The 17,202-nt window shown below is 38.3% G+C and overlaps 1 protein-coding gene across 2 annotated transcripts in view; it reads right to left on the bottom strand.

Annotated features, from left to right (window-relative positions):
• The window catches only part of LOC122934573 (dynein axonemal heavy chain 5-like), a 266,469-nt gene that overhangs the window by 78,492 nt on the left and 170,775 nt on the right, over positions 1-17,202 (bottom strand). For both annotated transcript variants that reach the window (XM_044290144.1, XM_044290145.1), the window contains 11 exons: positions 15,346-15,496; positions 14,881-14,995; positions 14,681-14,779; positions 13,772-13,872; positions 13,403-13,552; positions 12,312-12,386; positions 11,588-11,758; positions 10,782-10,934; positions 7,788-7,892; positions 7,527-7,693; positions 400-586 (listed from right to left, as the gene is read on the bottom strand). In XM_044290144.1, the coding sequence (XP_044146079.1) occupies positions 400-586; positions 7,527-7,693; positions 7,788-7,892; positions 10,782-10,934; positions 11,588-11,758; positions 12,312-12,386; positions 13,403-13,552; positions 13,772-13,872; positions 14,681-14,779; positions 14,881-14,995; positions 15,346-15,496 (1,474 nt within the window). The remainder of the gene's footprint in view (positions 1-399; positions 587-7,526; positions 7,694-7,787; positions 7,893-10,781; positions 10,935-11,587; positions 11,759-12,311; positions 12,387-13,402; positions 13,553-13,771; positions 13,873-14,680; positions 14,780-14,880; positions 14,996-15,345; positions 15,497-17,202) is intronic.

The following is a 17,202-nucleotide window of genomic DNA, read 5'->3' as shown; positions in this document are numbered from 1 at the left end:
GGCATTACATAAAAAGGCATTATTCCAAGAGAACCCCTTTAAGGGTAATTGTGGCAAGGGCAACCATATTATTTTGATGGGGATCCAACTCTTGGACTGGTGAAGATCAGTGGCAACCACATTATTGAATAGCAGAGACAGCTCTGACTTTTGATAGTGGCAGTGTATGGTATTACAGTAGAGTCCTCTCTCTCAGCTAAACTGTAATGGCAGATGTCTGTAGTAAAGCTGTGCCTGGTAAACAATGAAGGAGAACTCACTGGATTGCCATCGACCCTTCAATCACTCGATCTTACCGATTACCCATTCTATGGATAGGCCATGGGTTTTATAGCCCTGGATAATACCTATAAGAAAATGTTTATGTCTACATTAGTAATTTTGACATTCTAAACTTACAGTGCATAGAATGGCTGTTGATTTTCCTTCAACTGCTGATATCTGAATAGCTGATTTCAGACTGTTCAAAAAGGCATTGCTTCCAGATATATCCAACGGATGAAGAGGTATGTCAGCAACATAGAGAGCAAGCTTCACTAGGGTGGACAGGTGGGATCCTACACAACCTACTAATAAAGCATTGCCACTGAAATGACAAAGATATTCATTTTATGCGCCATCCTTTATAAATGATAAATCAGTAAATTACAGTAAACAGTGCATAGACAGAGTTGTTCTAGTAAGCCGCCATAAATGTCATACAACAAATGAAAGCTATATTAATGCAAACAGTAATTTCACTGTAGGCAAAAATGCTGTTATGAGATCAATTGATGAAATTAAAGTGTTTATTCAAACTATTTAAAACTAAAGATCTAATCCACATAAAAAAATGAAACATTGGCATATATTATACAGACATCTTACAATTTGGTAAAAAAAAGTAACCTATGACCGATTATGGCCAACGATGTTAGATATTTCTTCATAGTTATTCTAAAATAACAGGAGGCTAATCGGCACAGAAATTACAGTAGCACAGAACATTGTAAATGATGAGTGAATTTCTTTAACTTTGTTTCGGGTTGGATCTTAACCTGTTCCCGACCACCTAACAAATAAATATGTGGCTCCTTGCCGCATCCTCACGTGCATGTACAGTACAGACCAAAAGTTTGGACACACCTTCTCATTCAAAGAGTTTTCTTTATTTTCATGACTATGAAAATTGTAGATTCACACTGAAGGCATCAAAACTATGAATTAACACATGTGGAATTATATACATAACAAAAAAGTGTGAAACAACAGAAAATATGTCATATTCTAGGTTCTTCAAAGTAGCCACCTTTTGCTTTGATTACTGCTTTGCACACTCTTGGCATTATCTTGATGAGCTTCAAGAGGTAGTCACCTGAAATGGTCTTCCAACAGTCTTGAAGGAGTTCCCAGAGATGCTTAGCACTTGTTGGCCCTTTTACCTTCACTCTGCGGTCCAGCTCACCCCAAACCATCTCGATTGGGTTCAGGTCCGGTGACTGTGGAGGCCAGGTCATCTGGCGCAGCACCCCATCACTCTCCTTCATGGTCAAATAGCCCTTACTTTCAAAGTTTTCCCAATTTTTCGGACTGACTGACCTTCATTTCTTAAAGTAATGATGGTCACTCGTTTTTCTTTACTTAGCTGCATTTTTTTTTGCCATAATACAAATTCTAACAGTCTATTCAGTAGGACTATCAGCTGTGTATCCACCTGACTTCTCCACAACGCAACTGATGGTCCCAACCCCATTTATAAGGCAAGAAATCCCACTTATTAAACCTGACAGGGCACACCTGTGAAGTGAAAACCATTTCAGGTGACTACCTCTTGAAGCTCATAAAGAGAATGCCAAGAGTGTGCAAAGCAGTAATCAAAGCAAAAGGTGGCTACTTTGAAGAACCTAGAATATGACATATTTTCAGTTGTTTGACACTTTTTTGTTATGTATATAATTTCACATGTGTTAATTCATAGTTTTGATGCCTTCAGTGTGAATCTACAATTTTCATAGTCATGAAAATAAAGAAAACTCTTTGAATGAGAAGGTGTGTCCAAACTTTTGGTCTGTAGTGTACGTGATGGGATCGGGTGGGTGCAGGAGCTGCACCCGCCCGATCCGCAGCAGGGGCCCGGCTGTTAATGATAGCCGGGCCCCTGCTGCTTCTGCCGGCATCGGTGTGTGCGGTGATGCCACCGGATTAACCATTTCATTTGCGTCGGTCAGCACTGACCGTGGCACGTGCAGGGTATACAGAAGGTGGGGGCTCCCTCTGACTCCATCGCCCCCCGTGCTGCGCTGGGAGGGGGTCGATGGTTGCCATGGAAGCTCCGATGCCTTACACAGGCATCGGAGCTGCCAGCCTACAGAAGCCCAGCAGATCCAGCCTGAGTGCTGGGTCTCCTAGGCAACTGTCAGAATGTATTGTACTGAATTGAAACAGGGATCAAACCCTGAAAAGATGAAGTCCCACAGTGGGACAAATATAAAAAGTAAAATAAAGTAAAAAAAAAAAAGTGTTTCTTTATAATAAAAAAATTAAAGTTTCAAGTAAAAAAAGCATCATTTTTCCAAAATAAAGTAAAAAAAAAGGGAAAACTAGGGAAAAAAAGAAAAGTAGACATATTACGTATCGATGCGTCCATATAGACAGTCTCCATAAAAATATCACATGACCTAACCCCTCAGATGAACACTGTCAAAAAAGTTAAATAAAAACTGTGCTAAAAAAACCAATTTGTTGTCACCTTACATCACTAAAAGTGCAACACCAAGCGATCAAAAAGGCGTATGCCCCCCAAAATAGTACCAATCTAACCGTCACCTAATCCCGCAAAAAATTAGCCCCTACCTAAAACAATCACCCAAAAAATAGAAAAAACTATGGCTCTCAGACTTTGGAGACACTAAAACATGATTTTTGTTTTTGTTTCAAAAATATTAGTGTATAAAACTTTAATAAATAAAAAAGTTGACATATTAGGTATTGCCACGTCCGTAACGACCTGCTCTATAAAAATATCACATGATTTAACCCCTCAGGTGAACACCGTAAAAAATTTAAACGGTGTAAAAACAGCCATTTTTTGGCACCTTACGTCACAAAAAGTGTAATACCAAGCGATCAAAAAGTCATAAGTACCCCAAAATCTTAATAATCAAACCGTCATCTTATCCCTCAAAAAATTAGATCCTATCTAAGACAATCGCCCCAAAAAAAAAAAATATATGGCTCTCAGAATATGGAGACACTAAAACATGATTTTTTTTTGTTAAAAAAAATGCTGCTATTGTGTAAAACTTTAATAAATAAAAAAAAGTATACATATTAGTTATCGCCACGTCCGTAATAAGCTGCTTTATAAAAATATCACATGACCTAACCCCTCAGGTGAACACCGTAAAAAAATAAAATAAAAATGGTGTAAAAGCCATTTTTTGTCACCTTACATCACAAAAAGTGTAATACCAAGTGATTAAAAAGTAATACAACCCCCAAATTATACTAATCAAACTTTCATCTCATCCCTCAAGAAATGAGATCCTACCTAAGACAATCGCCCAAAAAAAAACAAAAAAAAAACTATGGCTCTCAGAATATGGAGACACTAAAACATTATTTTTTTTGTTTCAAAAATGCTGTTATTGTGTAAAACTTTAATAAATAAAAAGTATACATATTAGTTATCGCCACGTCCGTAATAACCTGCTGTATAAAAATATCACATGACCTAACCCCTCAGGTGAACACCGTAAAAATAAAAAAAACGGTGTAAAAAAAAGCCATTTTTTGTCACCTTACATCACAAAAAGTGTAATACCAAGTCATAAAAAAGTCATACACACTCCAAAATTTCACCAATACAACCGTCATCTCATCCTGCAAAAAATGAGACTGCCACCTTATCCCGTAGTTTCCAAAATGGGGTAATTTTTTGGAGTTTCTACTCTAGGGGTGCATCATGGGGTCTTCAAATGTGACATGGCCCTCCAAAAACCATATGGCATTCCTTTCCTTCTGCGCCCTGCCGTGTGCCCGTACAACAGTTTATGATCACAAATGGGTTGTTTCTGTAATCTACAGAATCAGGGTAATAAATATTGAGTTTTGTTTGGCTGTTAACCCTTGCTTTGTTACTGGCAAAAATTGATTCAATTGGAAAATCTGCCAAAAAAGTGAAATTCTGAAATTGTGGAACACCTAAAGGGTTAACAAAGTTTGTAAAATCAGTTTTGAATACCTTGAGGGGTGTAGTTTCTAAAATGGGGTCATTTTTGGGTGGTTTCTATTATGTAGGCCTCAGAAAGTGACTTCAGACCTGAACTGGTCCTTAAAAAGTGGGTTTTGGGTCCCCCAAAAAATGGCATTCACAAAATGATCCAAACATGAAGTAGACATATGGGGAATGTAAAGTAATAACTATTATTGGAGGTATTACTGTCTATTATAAAAGTAGAGAAATTGAAATTTGGAAATTTTTCAAATTTTTGGGTAAATTTGGTATTTTTTTATTTGAAAAAAATTGAATTTTTTTTACTTAATTTTACCACTGTCGTAAAGTACAATATGTGACGAGAAAACAGTCTCAGAATGGCCTGAGTAAGTAAAAGCGTTTTAAAGTTATTACCACATAAAATGACACGTGTCAGGTATGCTAAAAATGGCCTGGTCCTGAAGGTAAAAATGAGCTTGGTCTTGAAGGGGTTAAATATGGCACCCACATGTAAGTACAGCGGGACACCATAGCCACCGATTGCCTGCTTTTTTGAACAGTAGGCAATGATCGCACACATTTAATTCCTCTGTGCTGTGGTCAAATTGTGATCATGGCATCTGGGAGGTCAAAAACCAGAAGGGCACACTGGCTAATGTATTGGAGTCTATGAGAGAAGCAATTTAATGATTGCTTGCTCATGTTTCCTAGGGGAGCTATTAAAAAGTGTAAAAAAATATAATAATATGTTTTAAAAAAATATTTTAAAAAGTATACAAAAATTTAAATCACCCCCCTTCCCCCAATAAAAATACATAGGCAACTAAAAAATAAACATCATGGCCATTGCCACATGCAAAAATGTCGATACTATTAAAATATAAAAATATATATACCATACGGTAAAAAGCAAAACAGAAAAAAGTGGGCGATTCACTGTTTTTCGGCCACTTCACCTCCCACAAAAAAATTAAAATAGAATAAAAAGTGATCAAAAAGCCATTTGCACTCCAAAATGGTACCAATGATGAGCCCTCACACGGCTCCGTAAACATAAAAATTAAAAAATTATGGTGATAGAATATGGCGATGCAAAGATAAAACAAGTTTTTTTCCAAAGATTTTTTTTCTGTATTAAAACGCATGAAAAACTATACGTGTAGTATCATTGTAATTGCACTAACCCGGAGAATGAAAGTAACAGGTCAGTTTTACCGCATAGGAAACGCTGTAAAAACAAAATCCCTAAAACTGTGGCAGAACTGCGTCTTTTTAAATAATTCTACCAGTTTTTTGCTGCTTTATTATGTGCAACCTTAAATGGTGCCATTAGAAAGTACAACTTGTCCCACAAAAAACAAGCCCCCATATGGCTATGTGAATGGAAATATAAAAATGTTATGGCTTTGGAAAGGCTGGGAGAAAAAAATGAAAATAAATTAAAAAACCTGGAAAATTGCCCAGTTGAGAAGGGGTTAACGAATCAGCCAAAAGATTTCATTTAGGTATCAATAAATTTGATCTGAAAACTTCCGTATGACACTCTGACGTACACAATACAGAGGGCAATGCAAAAGCAAATTTTTTCCTCTTCTTTTTCTTTTTACATTTTTCTGTATTTCAAGCTCTTTAACACAAAGACAGCATTAGGCCTCTTTCACATGACCGTTTTTTATTTCCGTTTGCGTTCTGTATACGGTCCGTATACGGAACCATTCATTTCAGTGGTTCCGCAAAAAAACAGAATGTACTTCTTATGCATTCCGTTTCCATATTTCAGTTTTTCCGTTCCGTTGAAAGATAGAACATGTCCTATTATTGCCCGCAAATCACGTTCCGTGGCTCCATTCAAGTCAATGGGTCCGCAAGAAAAAAGGAACACATACGGAATATACTCCAAATGTCTTCCGTATCCGTTCCATTTTTGCAGAACCATCCATTGAAAATGTTATGCCCAGACCAATTTTTTCTATGTAATTACTGTATACTGTATATGCCATACGGATAAACGGAATGGAAAAACGGAACAGAAATGGAAACACAACAGAAACTAAAAACGGAATAACGAATCCGTGAAAAACGGACAGCAAAATACTAAAAAAGCCATACGGTCGTGTGAAAGAGGCCTTAGTCAGAGTGACAGTGACGTATGTGGCTATGTGTCAACACCCGGTAGATGCTGTTAACAAACAGACTTTTTAATCACACACTACACTGTTGCATTTGTTATGCTTTTTAAAATAAAAAAATTGCCCCAAAATGAACCCTTTTGGGGGAAAAGGGGCAGTGGAACAAAGTCTGTGGCAAAATATACAGAGCCAGTGATGTTGTTTATTGTATACTTATTAAAGGGGTATTCCAGTTGTAAGAAGTTATCCCCAATCCTCAAGATATGAAATAATAGATCGGTGGGGGTCCTACCACTGGAATTCCCACAGATCACAAGAACAGGGGCCCCATACCCCCTGAAATGAATAGAGCAACCAGTCGGGCATGGTGCAACCATTCCATTCATCTCTCTCCCATAGAAATGAATGGAACAGCCACAAGAATGTACTACCAGCTGCTCAGTTCATTTCAGGGGGGCTGCATGGGGTACGGTGCCCCTGTTCTCATGATCAGTAAGAGTCCCAGTGGTTGGACCCCCACTGAGCTGATAGTCATCCCCTATTCACAGGATCGGGGACAACTTCTAACTACCAGAATAGCGCTTTAATTGTAGAAACTTTGTAATAGGTCTCATTGGTCTTTGGGAAAAGAAATGTGCAATGGTGCAATCACATGGCCAAGATATGGCCAAGACATACTCTGCTGGTGATGCTGGAAAAATATGCTTATTGTATACTTATTAACTGTAGAAAGACTGCAACACATTTTTGGAGAAAAAAGCACAATTGCATAATGTCTGCGGCCAAAATATACAGTGCTGTTTACACACAAAAATACACATTTTTGTTCACTGTAGCAGATTTGCAATAGGTTTTTGGCAAAAAAAAATCCAGTCTAGTGCAACTAGGAGTCAATATTGTCTCCCATTCTTGGCTGTGAGGCTTACAGCAAGACATTATAGGCAAGCCTGACAGTCAGGGCCCAGAGTCATTTGATCGTCTGTCTTTATCTTCACCTGCTCTGTTTCTCTCACTAGTGTACTGAATTTGATATGTAATGTGGCAAATGCCATTTTGCGCGGTTTCGCCCAAATCTCATCCCCAAGACTTCGGTTTTGTTTGGAAGATGAATTTTTGGAAAATTAGTAATGAACTTGCTCATCTCTAACTGTAAACTTTGTAAGTTTAATAGGCGTTTATTAATTCATTATAACTTTACATACCTATTCTCTGAACACAAGACCCTGTGTATACGGATCACTTGAATTACAACATTCTCTGATAATTCAATATGCAGCTTTTGGTGTCCAAGCTCCTCGTTGTAATGCTGTACAATGGTCTCCAAGAAGGTCTGCACATCATCAAGTTTTTCAAGAGACTGCAGCAAGATCTAAGGAAGCATAACCAGAATAGGTTTAATATTCATAAGGAAAAGAAAAATATAAAGTACACAGTACAGTACAACATGCTGCACGGAAAGTTACCTTGACATCTTTGTTATTGGTTCTGGTTTGATAAGAAGACTTCATTTCCAATGGAAATGTTGTATATATTTTTTGAAGTGCAGATGATGTTATGTCTGGAAAATACTGGCAATAGACAGAAAAATGAGTACCTAAAGCATATCAGTAATTGTAAACTAATATTCAATTATTATTGAAATACATATCAACTAAATTAAGATAAAAAAAAATTAATAATAAACAAATGTATAAATTGTATAATTTTAAACACTTCACAACCAGTGGAAGTGAGAAACGATCTATGATTCTTGGGGGTCAGAAATTCTGCTATAAAACCGTCAAATGGTATATAAAGCAAGAAGTAAGAAAATAGTATCAAACCTCCTTGTAGAGGCTGTCAGTCACTGATACCTGTACAAGGAGGAGGTGTTATCAGTGATTGATAGTATTGCATGTGTAAGTGTGTATACAGAGATAGCTGTCCGTCACTGATAGCTGTACATGGGGAGGTGTTATCAGTGATTGATAGGATTCTCTGTGTAAGTGTGTATACATAGTTGTCAGTCACTGATAGCTGTACAAGGAGGAGGTGTTATCAGTGATTGATAGTATTCCATGTGTAAGTGTGTATACATAGATAGCTGTCAGTCACTGATAGCTGTACATGGGGAGGTGTTATCAGTGATTGATAGGATTCTCTGTGTAAGTGTGTATACAGAGATAGCTGTCAGTCACTGATAGCTGTACACAGGGAGGTGTTATCAGTGATTTATAGCATTCTCTGTGTAAGTGTGTATACATAGATAGCTGTCAGTAACTGATAGTTGTACACGGTGGAGGTTATATCAGTGATTGATACACAGAGAATGCTAAGTGTGTATACATAGATAGCGGTCAGTCACTGATAGCTGTACACAGGGGAGGTGTTATCAGTGATTGGTAGTATTCTTTGTGTAAGTGTGTATACATAGATATCTGTCAGTCACTGATAGCTGTACATGAGGGAGATGTTATCAGTGATTGGTAGCATTCTCTGTGTAAGTGTATATACATAGATAGCTGTCAGTCACTGATAGTTGTACACGGGGGAGGTGTAATCAGTGGTTGATAACATTCTCTGTATAAGTGTGTATACACAGATAGCTGTCAGTCACTGATAGTTGTACACGGGGGAGGTGTAATCAGTGGTTGATAACATTATCTGTATAAGTGTATATACATAGATAGCTGTCAGTCACTGATAGCTGTACACAGGGGAGGTGTTATCAGTGATTGGTAGTATTCTTTGTGTAAGTGTGTATACATAGATATCTGTCAGTCACTGATAGCTGTACATGAGGGAGATGTTATCAGTGATTGGTAGCATTCTCTGTATAAGTGTATATACATAGATAGCTGTCAGTCACTGATAGCTGTACACAAGGAAGATGTTATCAGTGACTGATAGCATTCTCTCTGCCAGTGTATATACAGATATAACTGTTAGGCACCTTGCAGACGAGCGTGTCCGGATTAGGTCCTGATGCGCTGCAGATGCGTTCAGTGAAAACTGCGCAATTTCGCAAGCAAGTCCATTCAGTTTTGTTTGTGATCGCATTCAGTTGTTCAGTTTTTATCGCACGGGTGCAATGCGATTTAATGCGTTTTGCACACGCGTGATAAAAACTGAATTTTTACAAACAACATCTCTTAGCAACCATCCGCGAAAAACGCATCACATCCGCACTTACTTGCGGATGCGATTTCACTTCTATGGGGCCAGCGTTGCGTGAAAACCACAGAATATAGAGCATGCTGCGATTTTCACGCAATGCACAAGTGATGTGTGAAAACGAACGCACATGTACACAGCCCCACTGAAATGAATGGATCCGGATTCCGTGCAGGCACAATTCGTTCGCATCACGCATTGCACCCACGTGGAAAACTCGCTCGAGTAAAAGGGGCCTTAGTCACTGATAGAAGTACATGGGGGAGATGTTATCAGTGATGGATAACATTCTCTGTGTAACTGTGTATATATAGATAACTGTCAGTCACTGACAGTTGTACATGGGGGCGATGTTATCAGTGATTGATAGTATTGTATGTGTAAGTGTATATACATACATAGCTGTCAGTCACTGATAGTTGTACACAGTGGAGGTGTTATCAGTGATTGATAGCGTTCTCTGTGTAAATATGTATATATAAATAGCTGTCATTCACTGATAGCTGTACACAGGGGAGGTGTTAACAGTGATTGATAGCATTCTCTGTGTAAGTATATATACATACATAGCTGTTAAATGATTGATAGCATTCTTTGTGTAAGTGTTTATACATACATAGCTGTCAGTCACTGATAGCTGTACACAGGGAAGGTGTTATCAGTGATTGATAGCATTCTCTGTGTGAGTATGTATAAAGAGATAGCAATCAGTCACTGATAGTTGTACACAGAGGAGGTGTTATCACTGATTGATGGCATTCTCTGTGTAATTGGTTACACAGAGATAGTGGTAAGTCATTGATAGCTGTTCATGGGGGAAGTATTATCGGTGATAGCATTCTCTGTGTAAGTGTGTATACATACATAGCTGCCAGTCACTGATAGTTGAACACTGGAAGGTGTTATGAGTGATTGATAGCATTCTCTGTGTAAGTGTGTATACAGATATAGCTGTCAGTCACTGTATAGGGAGAGGTGTTATCAGTGATTGATAGCATTCTCTGTGTAAGTGTGTATCCATAGATAGCTGTCAGTCACTGATAGTTGTACACGGGGGAGGTGTTATCAGTGATTGATAGCATTCTCTGTGTAAGTGTGTATACATAGATAGCTGTCAGTCACTGATAGTTGTACACGGGGGAGGTGTTATCAGTGATTCAAAACTATATATCAGTCTGCTCAGCTCCTCCTGCTCTACAACATGCACAATAGGTTCTCTTTCAGCTGTTTGTAGGATGTATTAGATTGTGCACTTTAGACATAAATCAGCTTGACTGGTAGAATATCACTAAGTATGCATATACCTCTTTGATGGCTGTTGTCAATTCTGATTTAAACCAACTGATGTCTGCATGCCTGCACAATCTGTCCCGTATGACACAATTAATTTCATGCTCCCAATATCCTACAACAGTGCCACGGTCTTCACGATCTTCATTGGACAGCTTCCGAAGAGACTGTAAAGAGATATATATATAGTTTTTGTGTATTTGCTGTCAAATGCTTTGGTATTATCAGTTGAAATATTTTATTTAAATATGTAAACTTTTGCTGTCAGTACACTGATATAACAGCATCTCTTCAGGAACAAAAGATTGATCAGGTGTGTTGTTCAGGAAATATATAATGTGAACCTAGCCCGGATAGAACAACTAAAAACAACCTTGATGCACTAAAAGACAAACTATTACTGATCAATTAAGGTCATACAGGCTGATAGTATGAACCTATGATGACAGGCAGAGCCGCCAGAAATTAGAAGTATTCACTATACATGTAGCAGCTCACTCAGTGTCTGCACTCACATCTGTCCCTACGCTAAAGATATTCTGTTGTACATGTATAGTCAATTGCTTAACATCTCTGAGCCTCTATCTATGATGAGTTATTGTTTAGAGGGACTGCAGTTTAATCAAATAAGTATTTTAGAGCCCATGGTTATTGTGACTTAAATTGTATTACTAAAGGCTAATATATTCTTCATAAGTGATGCAATGAGACAAATGAAATACATTTAAATATTATATCAAGGATATGCTTTCATAAATCTGTCAACAATACTTTCTAGATCTTGTGTTTTGCAAATCTGTCCATACATTCTTAATATTACCTGAAATACTTTGGTTATTTCTCCCAAAGAGAAAAGATAGTGCTGTCTGCCTGGTGTTGAGGAATTAACTAAGATATTTCTAACAGATTCCAAAATATGGCATGAGGCTTTTGCCAAGGATAACTGAAAATCTTCTTGCAGAGAAAGGCCATCTTTCTCACCCATATTTGCCTGAAATGAAAAGCCCTAAGTGAATATAGATTATTTTAAGATGAGCAGTGACTACTTTATATTTGCAATTCACAATGAGAAGATCAATATACCTAAAAAATGGAATGAGGAACACTATTCCCACTGCGAGAATGGAAATAAATAATTAAAATAGGGTGAGAATGTACAAAGTCAATAGGGAAGGGGGTAGACATGTTATTGAAAAAAAAGGAATATGTTCCCTGTGGCAACAAATCAGCTGTTGCTTTAAGTGTGAAATGCAAGCAAATGTCTGATTCATTGTCAGCACAGTTTTCATTATCTGCTTGCTTTCTATTCATGAGTCAATTCTCTTGTTTCCAAATTACTAAGAGCACAGAGAGTTGTCCATAGCATAAAATGAGAAATAAAATTACATTGATACAAATTCGATTTTGATTGAATCAGATGATAAGTTTAGATCATCACACAGATGTGATCGCTGTAAATTTAGATAAATTAACTAAGGAAATTGACCATTAGTACTACAAGCTCAAGTACTAATGAAGCAATGAATCAGGTTATTAAAACTTACTTCCAGTATGGAGAAAATCACTTTTTGTAGCTGGGAGCCTTCTAGATTCGGTAGATGGAATATGGAAAAATGCCGCTAAAGGAATCACATTGAAAGGTTAATGTAAACTTAAGAACAATCCTATGAAGTGGATGAAGACTACCTGCTATGATGTCTCCCATAGAGAGCACACACAGAGGAGTTCCTGCTCCCCTATTATTCTGTAGCATACCATCAGATGCATCAGCAGCATAGAGGAATGATACAGCAGCTCTGAACAGTATAGTACAGCTTCTCTAAAAAGTCTTTACTCCAATCTATCCCACTGGATTGGAGTGAGGACCACTTGGAGACTCTGTACCTTTAAATTTATTTGATAACATTAAGGTAACTTTGTATGTGCATGATCTTGAAAAAAACAGACTTTCATATTACACCTGCTTCAATGTGAGTGGACATTAGACTGAGTAGAATAGAAAGCTTAGTAAAGCCAGAAGCATACTGTATTTGCGCTTATCTGCCCCTGTCTCCCTCTAGCAGCTCACTTCTCCTTCCCATTTTCCCTCCACAGATTGTATGGCCAGCATGTAACCAGATCACACCTCCTGTGATTTCAATTTAGAATTCATGGATGAATGATCAGTTCAGGAGGCTGTGGGAGGAGCAGTACAATAGGTTATAAGTGGAGAATGAGGCATTTTTCTATAACAAAATATATTACAAAGTGTCTTAATATAATTTATTGTACTATTGAATTACCTTTTCATAAAAAAAAATATAGTGCAGATTTAAGTTTACATAGAATTAAAAATAATATTAATATTATTACAGTTGTATTTCAGACAAGACAAGAAAAAAAAAAAGTACTGATGAGGTACAGAGCAATGCCACTGATATCCCATTGTTTATTTTGATATATGTCATCATGTACCATTAGGACAGCCACGTTACACAAAAGATGTACTTTTATGGTTCATTTGTTTTATATAGTTTATGATGTAGGCTCCAGCATTTGTATATTGATAATATAGGTTCTGTATTCTGGTGCATTACTGTTAGGTAGATTTTGACACATTTAAACATCAGAGCACTTTATTAATAACTTAACTTACCAATAGCCTTTGAGCTGAAACTCTATGGGCACTGTTGATATATTTGGGTTGACCCATTACAGCTTTTACGAGGAGCCCTTCTATGGTTTGCCACTCAAAAGATTTGTTGAATCTCACCAGAGTTTTGTCATCAAGAAGCATTCTTAGTAGCTAAACACATGTTAGATTTAGTCACTTTAACACATACACAATTTAATCAAACATATCAAAATGCAATATAAAAAGCAAGGAGATGTATGAACATAGTGAATAAGATGCTATGAACACATAAGTGGCCAACTGGAAAAATCTTTCCAATGCTATAATAAAAGCATGCTGCAAAGGTGTCTATAGCCTTGAATGCTTACTTTAGTTTACCAAACAATTTACCTCATTACAGTGCTGTACCCCATTCTCATCAGGTGTAGGAAGGTGCAGATCATCGATAAATAACTGCAGAGTTTTCCCATCTTTTGCACCATATATGAAACCTAAAAGATATAATATACCTAATAATGTAACAGTTTACTTTTCACTGGTAGAAAAATATTTACCCTGAGTAAACGGAACATAAAATCCTATATTTATATAGCAATAGCAACTTCCTCAACTCCCTAAGTGGAGATTACAATCTAAATTTTCGACATAAAACACGCACATTATGACCAATTTCTTAAATTATTCATTGCCCTGTTGGTCGGGTGATGAATGACACATAGAAAACACTGGGGGAGATTTATCAAGACCGGCGCTTTCTGCACCAGAAAACTAAAAGATAAATTTGTCGCTGATGCTGGCCACACCGCTTCCTACCATTGTCACGCCTCCTATTCGAAAAGTTGTGAGGGTGTTATTACAGGTGTGTCTGTCAACACAGTGCTGACAGACTCCAAGCAGCATTCATCAAAATTATGAAATAAACTCTGCATTAATATGGATTATAAAAAATTGTTTAAATTAAAATAAGTGGAAGATCTGTGGACTGAAGTATTTGAGAAGTTTCTCCCCATTACACTGAACGGCCACGTTTTGTAGACACCTGTGTCCTGCCCTTTCACTGTGGGAGCTTCACTGTATTGAAATTAGACACATAACAGTGAACTGTAGCATAATATCAAGTAAGCAGGTTTTCCATGGATCAGTTTCAATGTGACTCCAGATTAGAATGGGAAAATCAAGCGATCTGAGTATCTTCAAACGAGGCTTTGTCATTAGTGCTAGACTATCTAGGGCCAGTATTTCAAAAACTGCCGGCACCTATCAGACATTGATGGCATATTCTAGCAATAATGTAATTACCTTGTCTGTGGACTACATTTTGCTCTAGTAATTCTTGGAGTTCTTTGGCCTTTGAAGATCCTGAAAACACCATTCTTTTAAGCAATGTGCGTGTCCGGTCTGAAAAAAAAAGATTAACACAACAATATTACAGTATATCTCCAAAATCTGAATGCAATTTAATAGAGTACAACTAGTTTCTTAATAGATCCTTCATATACCTTGTGTAGAATCGAAGTCATTCATTAATGCTGTTTTCCCACACCCTGCAGGTCCAGTTAGTAAGACATGTTGGGATCCCATGCTGGCATACTCTAAGAAAGTGCGCACTATAACCTAGAAAAGCACCAATAATAAATATGACACCTAAAAGTACTAACAGGGCATCTGCCAAATACAGCCTAATGAATTTTCAACTGAAATGTCATGTAATCCATTTCTTTTAAAAATAATTTGTAACACAATCCTGATGCATTTTGCCTAGTGAATGTCCCCCACAGTGTCCATCATAACTTGAGAAATGACATTAGCATTAGTTTTCATAAATGTCATGGTTCCTTCAATAAGAATTTCATTTGCCTTGAAAACCAAATATCATATTTGACATTGTTTCTTTACAAGAAAGAAATATGTTCTCTTCTCCACAAACAGTATGAAACCTTTCTGCTCTTTTTGCAACTACTTACCGTGTCTTGGGTTTCAATGAAAATTTCTCCCATGATGTCTGTGTTGCCAACATATGTGATATCTGGTAAGCGTGACTGCCATGTGTCCCACTCTCCTGATTCGTCAAGAAAATAATCAAATACCGAAATCTCCTGCTCATCATCTGGCAAACTGAACAAAACACAAACAGCTCAGTAACTTCATGATAAGTAGGTTTACAGTCATGTTCTGCATGACTGACCACAATCCTAAAGGGGTTGTCCTAGATTGGGGACATTGGCCTAATAGTACTAGACTGACATACACATTACAAACATGCATGTACTAGCTTTGGCACATATTTCTGAAGCCCCGTTTTCATCAAGGAAGTTACTGTTTTCTTGTACTCAGTGACATACCGGGTCCCTTGCAGGAGAACAAAGCCTCCTCCTCCGCTGCTCAGGGAGCCCTGTGACGTCACTGGCAGCCTAAGTAATTATGCAGAGTGGATGGAGGGCAGCAACTAGGCTGGCGATATTGCGCAAAGCCCTGCCCCTCCGGTCCGGTGACATCACCGGGCATAGAGGTTTATAATGTGCAGGAGGCTGAATATGTATGAGGGGGCAGGCGCAGGGACGAGATGTTAGACTGTAGAAACCGGGAGATGCCGCGCTGCGCTGGGACCCACAGTGCAGTGCGGCAGGAAGTGATCGCACAGATAAACAGCTATGCAAACAATCTGTCGGGGACCGTAGGAGCCATGCAGCAGTGTAAAAGCTACCTAAAAACATCTGAGGAACCTTTGATCCCGGACAACCCCTTTAAATTACAGCAAATGCTAAGAATCTGTCTGTTTGCCGTCTGGTGCTAAGCAGCGAAAAAGAGAATGTTTTACATGGTGCAGGAAATCTTGCCAACAGCAGAGCTATACTGTGTGCAACACACTGACTTCAAGCTGTAGAGCTCTGATGTCGGTTCAGTACTGATAATCTTCAGCAAAGGATGGTACAATGCATGTGAATGGGAGTTAAAATGGAAATAAAGAAATCTCTTTTTGTTCATTTTGTATCTTAGATTACATCTTCCTTTGAGAAAAGTAAAGCACCAAAGATAAAGCTACCTTGGGGTACTTTCACACTTGTGGCAGGACGGATCCGACAGGCTGTTCACCATGTCAGATCCGTCCTGCGGCTATTTCGCCGTGCTAGACTATAATGGGGACGGGGCGGAGCTACGGCACAGCACGGCAGTGCACGGCGAAAGCCGCCGGACTAAAAAGTCCTGCATGTCCGACTTTTTGGTCCAGCGGCTTTCGCGGTGCACCGCCGTGCTGCGCCGGAGCTCCGCCCCCATTATAGTCAATGGGGACAGAGCGGCGGTCCGGCGGCATGGCGAAATAGCCGCAGGACGGATCCGACATGGTGAACAGCCTGTCGGATCCGTCCTGCCGCAAGTGTGAAAGTACCCTTAAAGAAAACCTGTCACCATGAAATGCAGTGCAAACTGCAGGCATCATGTTATAGAGTAGGAGGAGCTGAGCAGATTGATTTATAGTTTTATGGGAAATGATTCAACAAAACTTGTGATTTATACATTTATATCTCTGCTCATTTTTATATCTCTGCTCATTCTGAGCTCAGTAGCCATTTGGGCAGCCTAATCAGTGGCTGATGGTTAATTCTGCATACACACATACAGCAATTACATATTAGCTATAAATGGCTAAGACAAAGCAGTTAGGATTAACTTCCTCCTGCTCTATAACATGAAGCCTGCAGATAACACAGAATTTTCATCATGACTGGTACCCTTTAAAGGGAACCTGTCATCAACTTTATGATGCCCATACTAACGGCAGCATAAAGTAGAGACAGGTGAGTTGATTTCAGCAGTTTGTT

The sequence above is a fragment of the Bufo gargarizans genome, chromosome 4 (assembly GCF_014858855.1).
Source record: "Bufo gargarizans isolate SCDJY-AF-19 chromosome 4, ASM1485885v1, whole genome shotgun sequence".
Lineage (NCBI taxonomy): Eukaryota > Metazoa > Chordata > Amphibia > Anura > Bufonidae > Bufo > Bufo gargarizans.
This window is presented reverse-complemented; position numbering and strand designations above follow the sequence as displayed.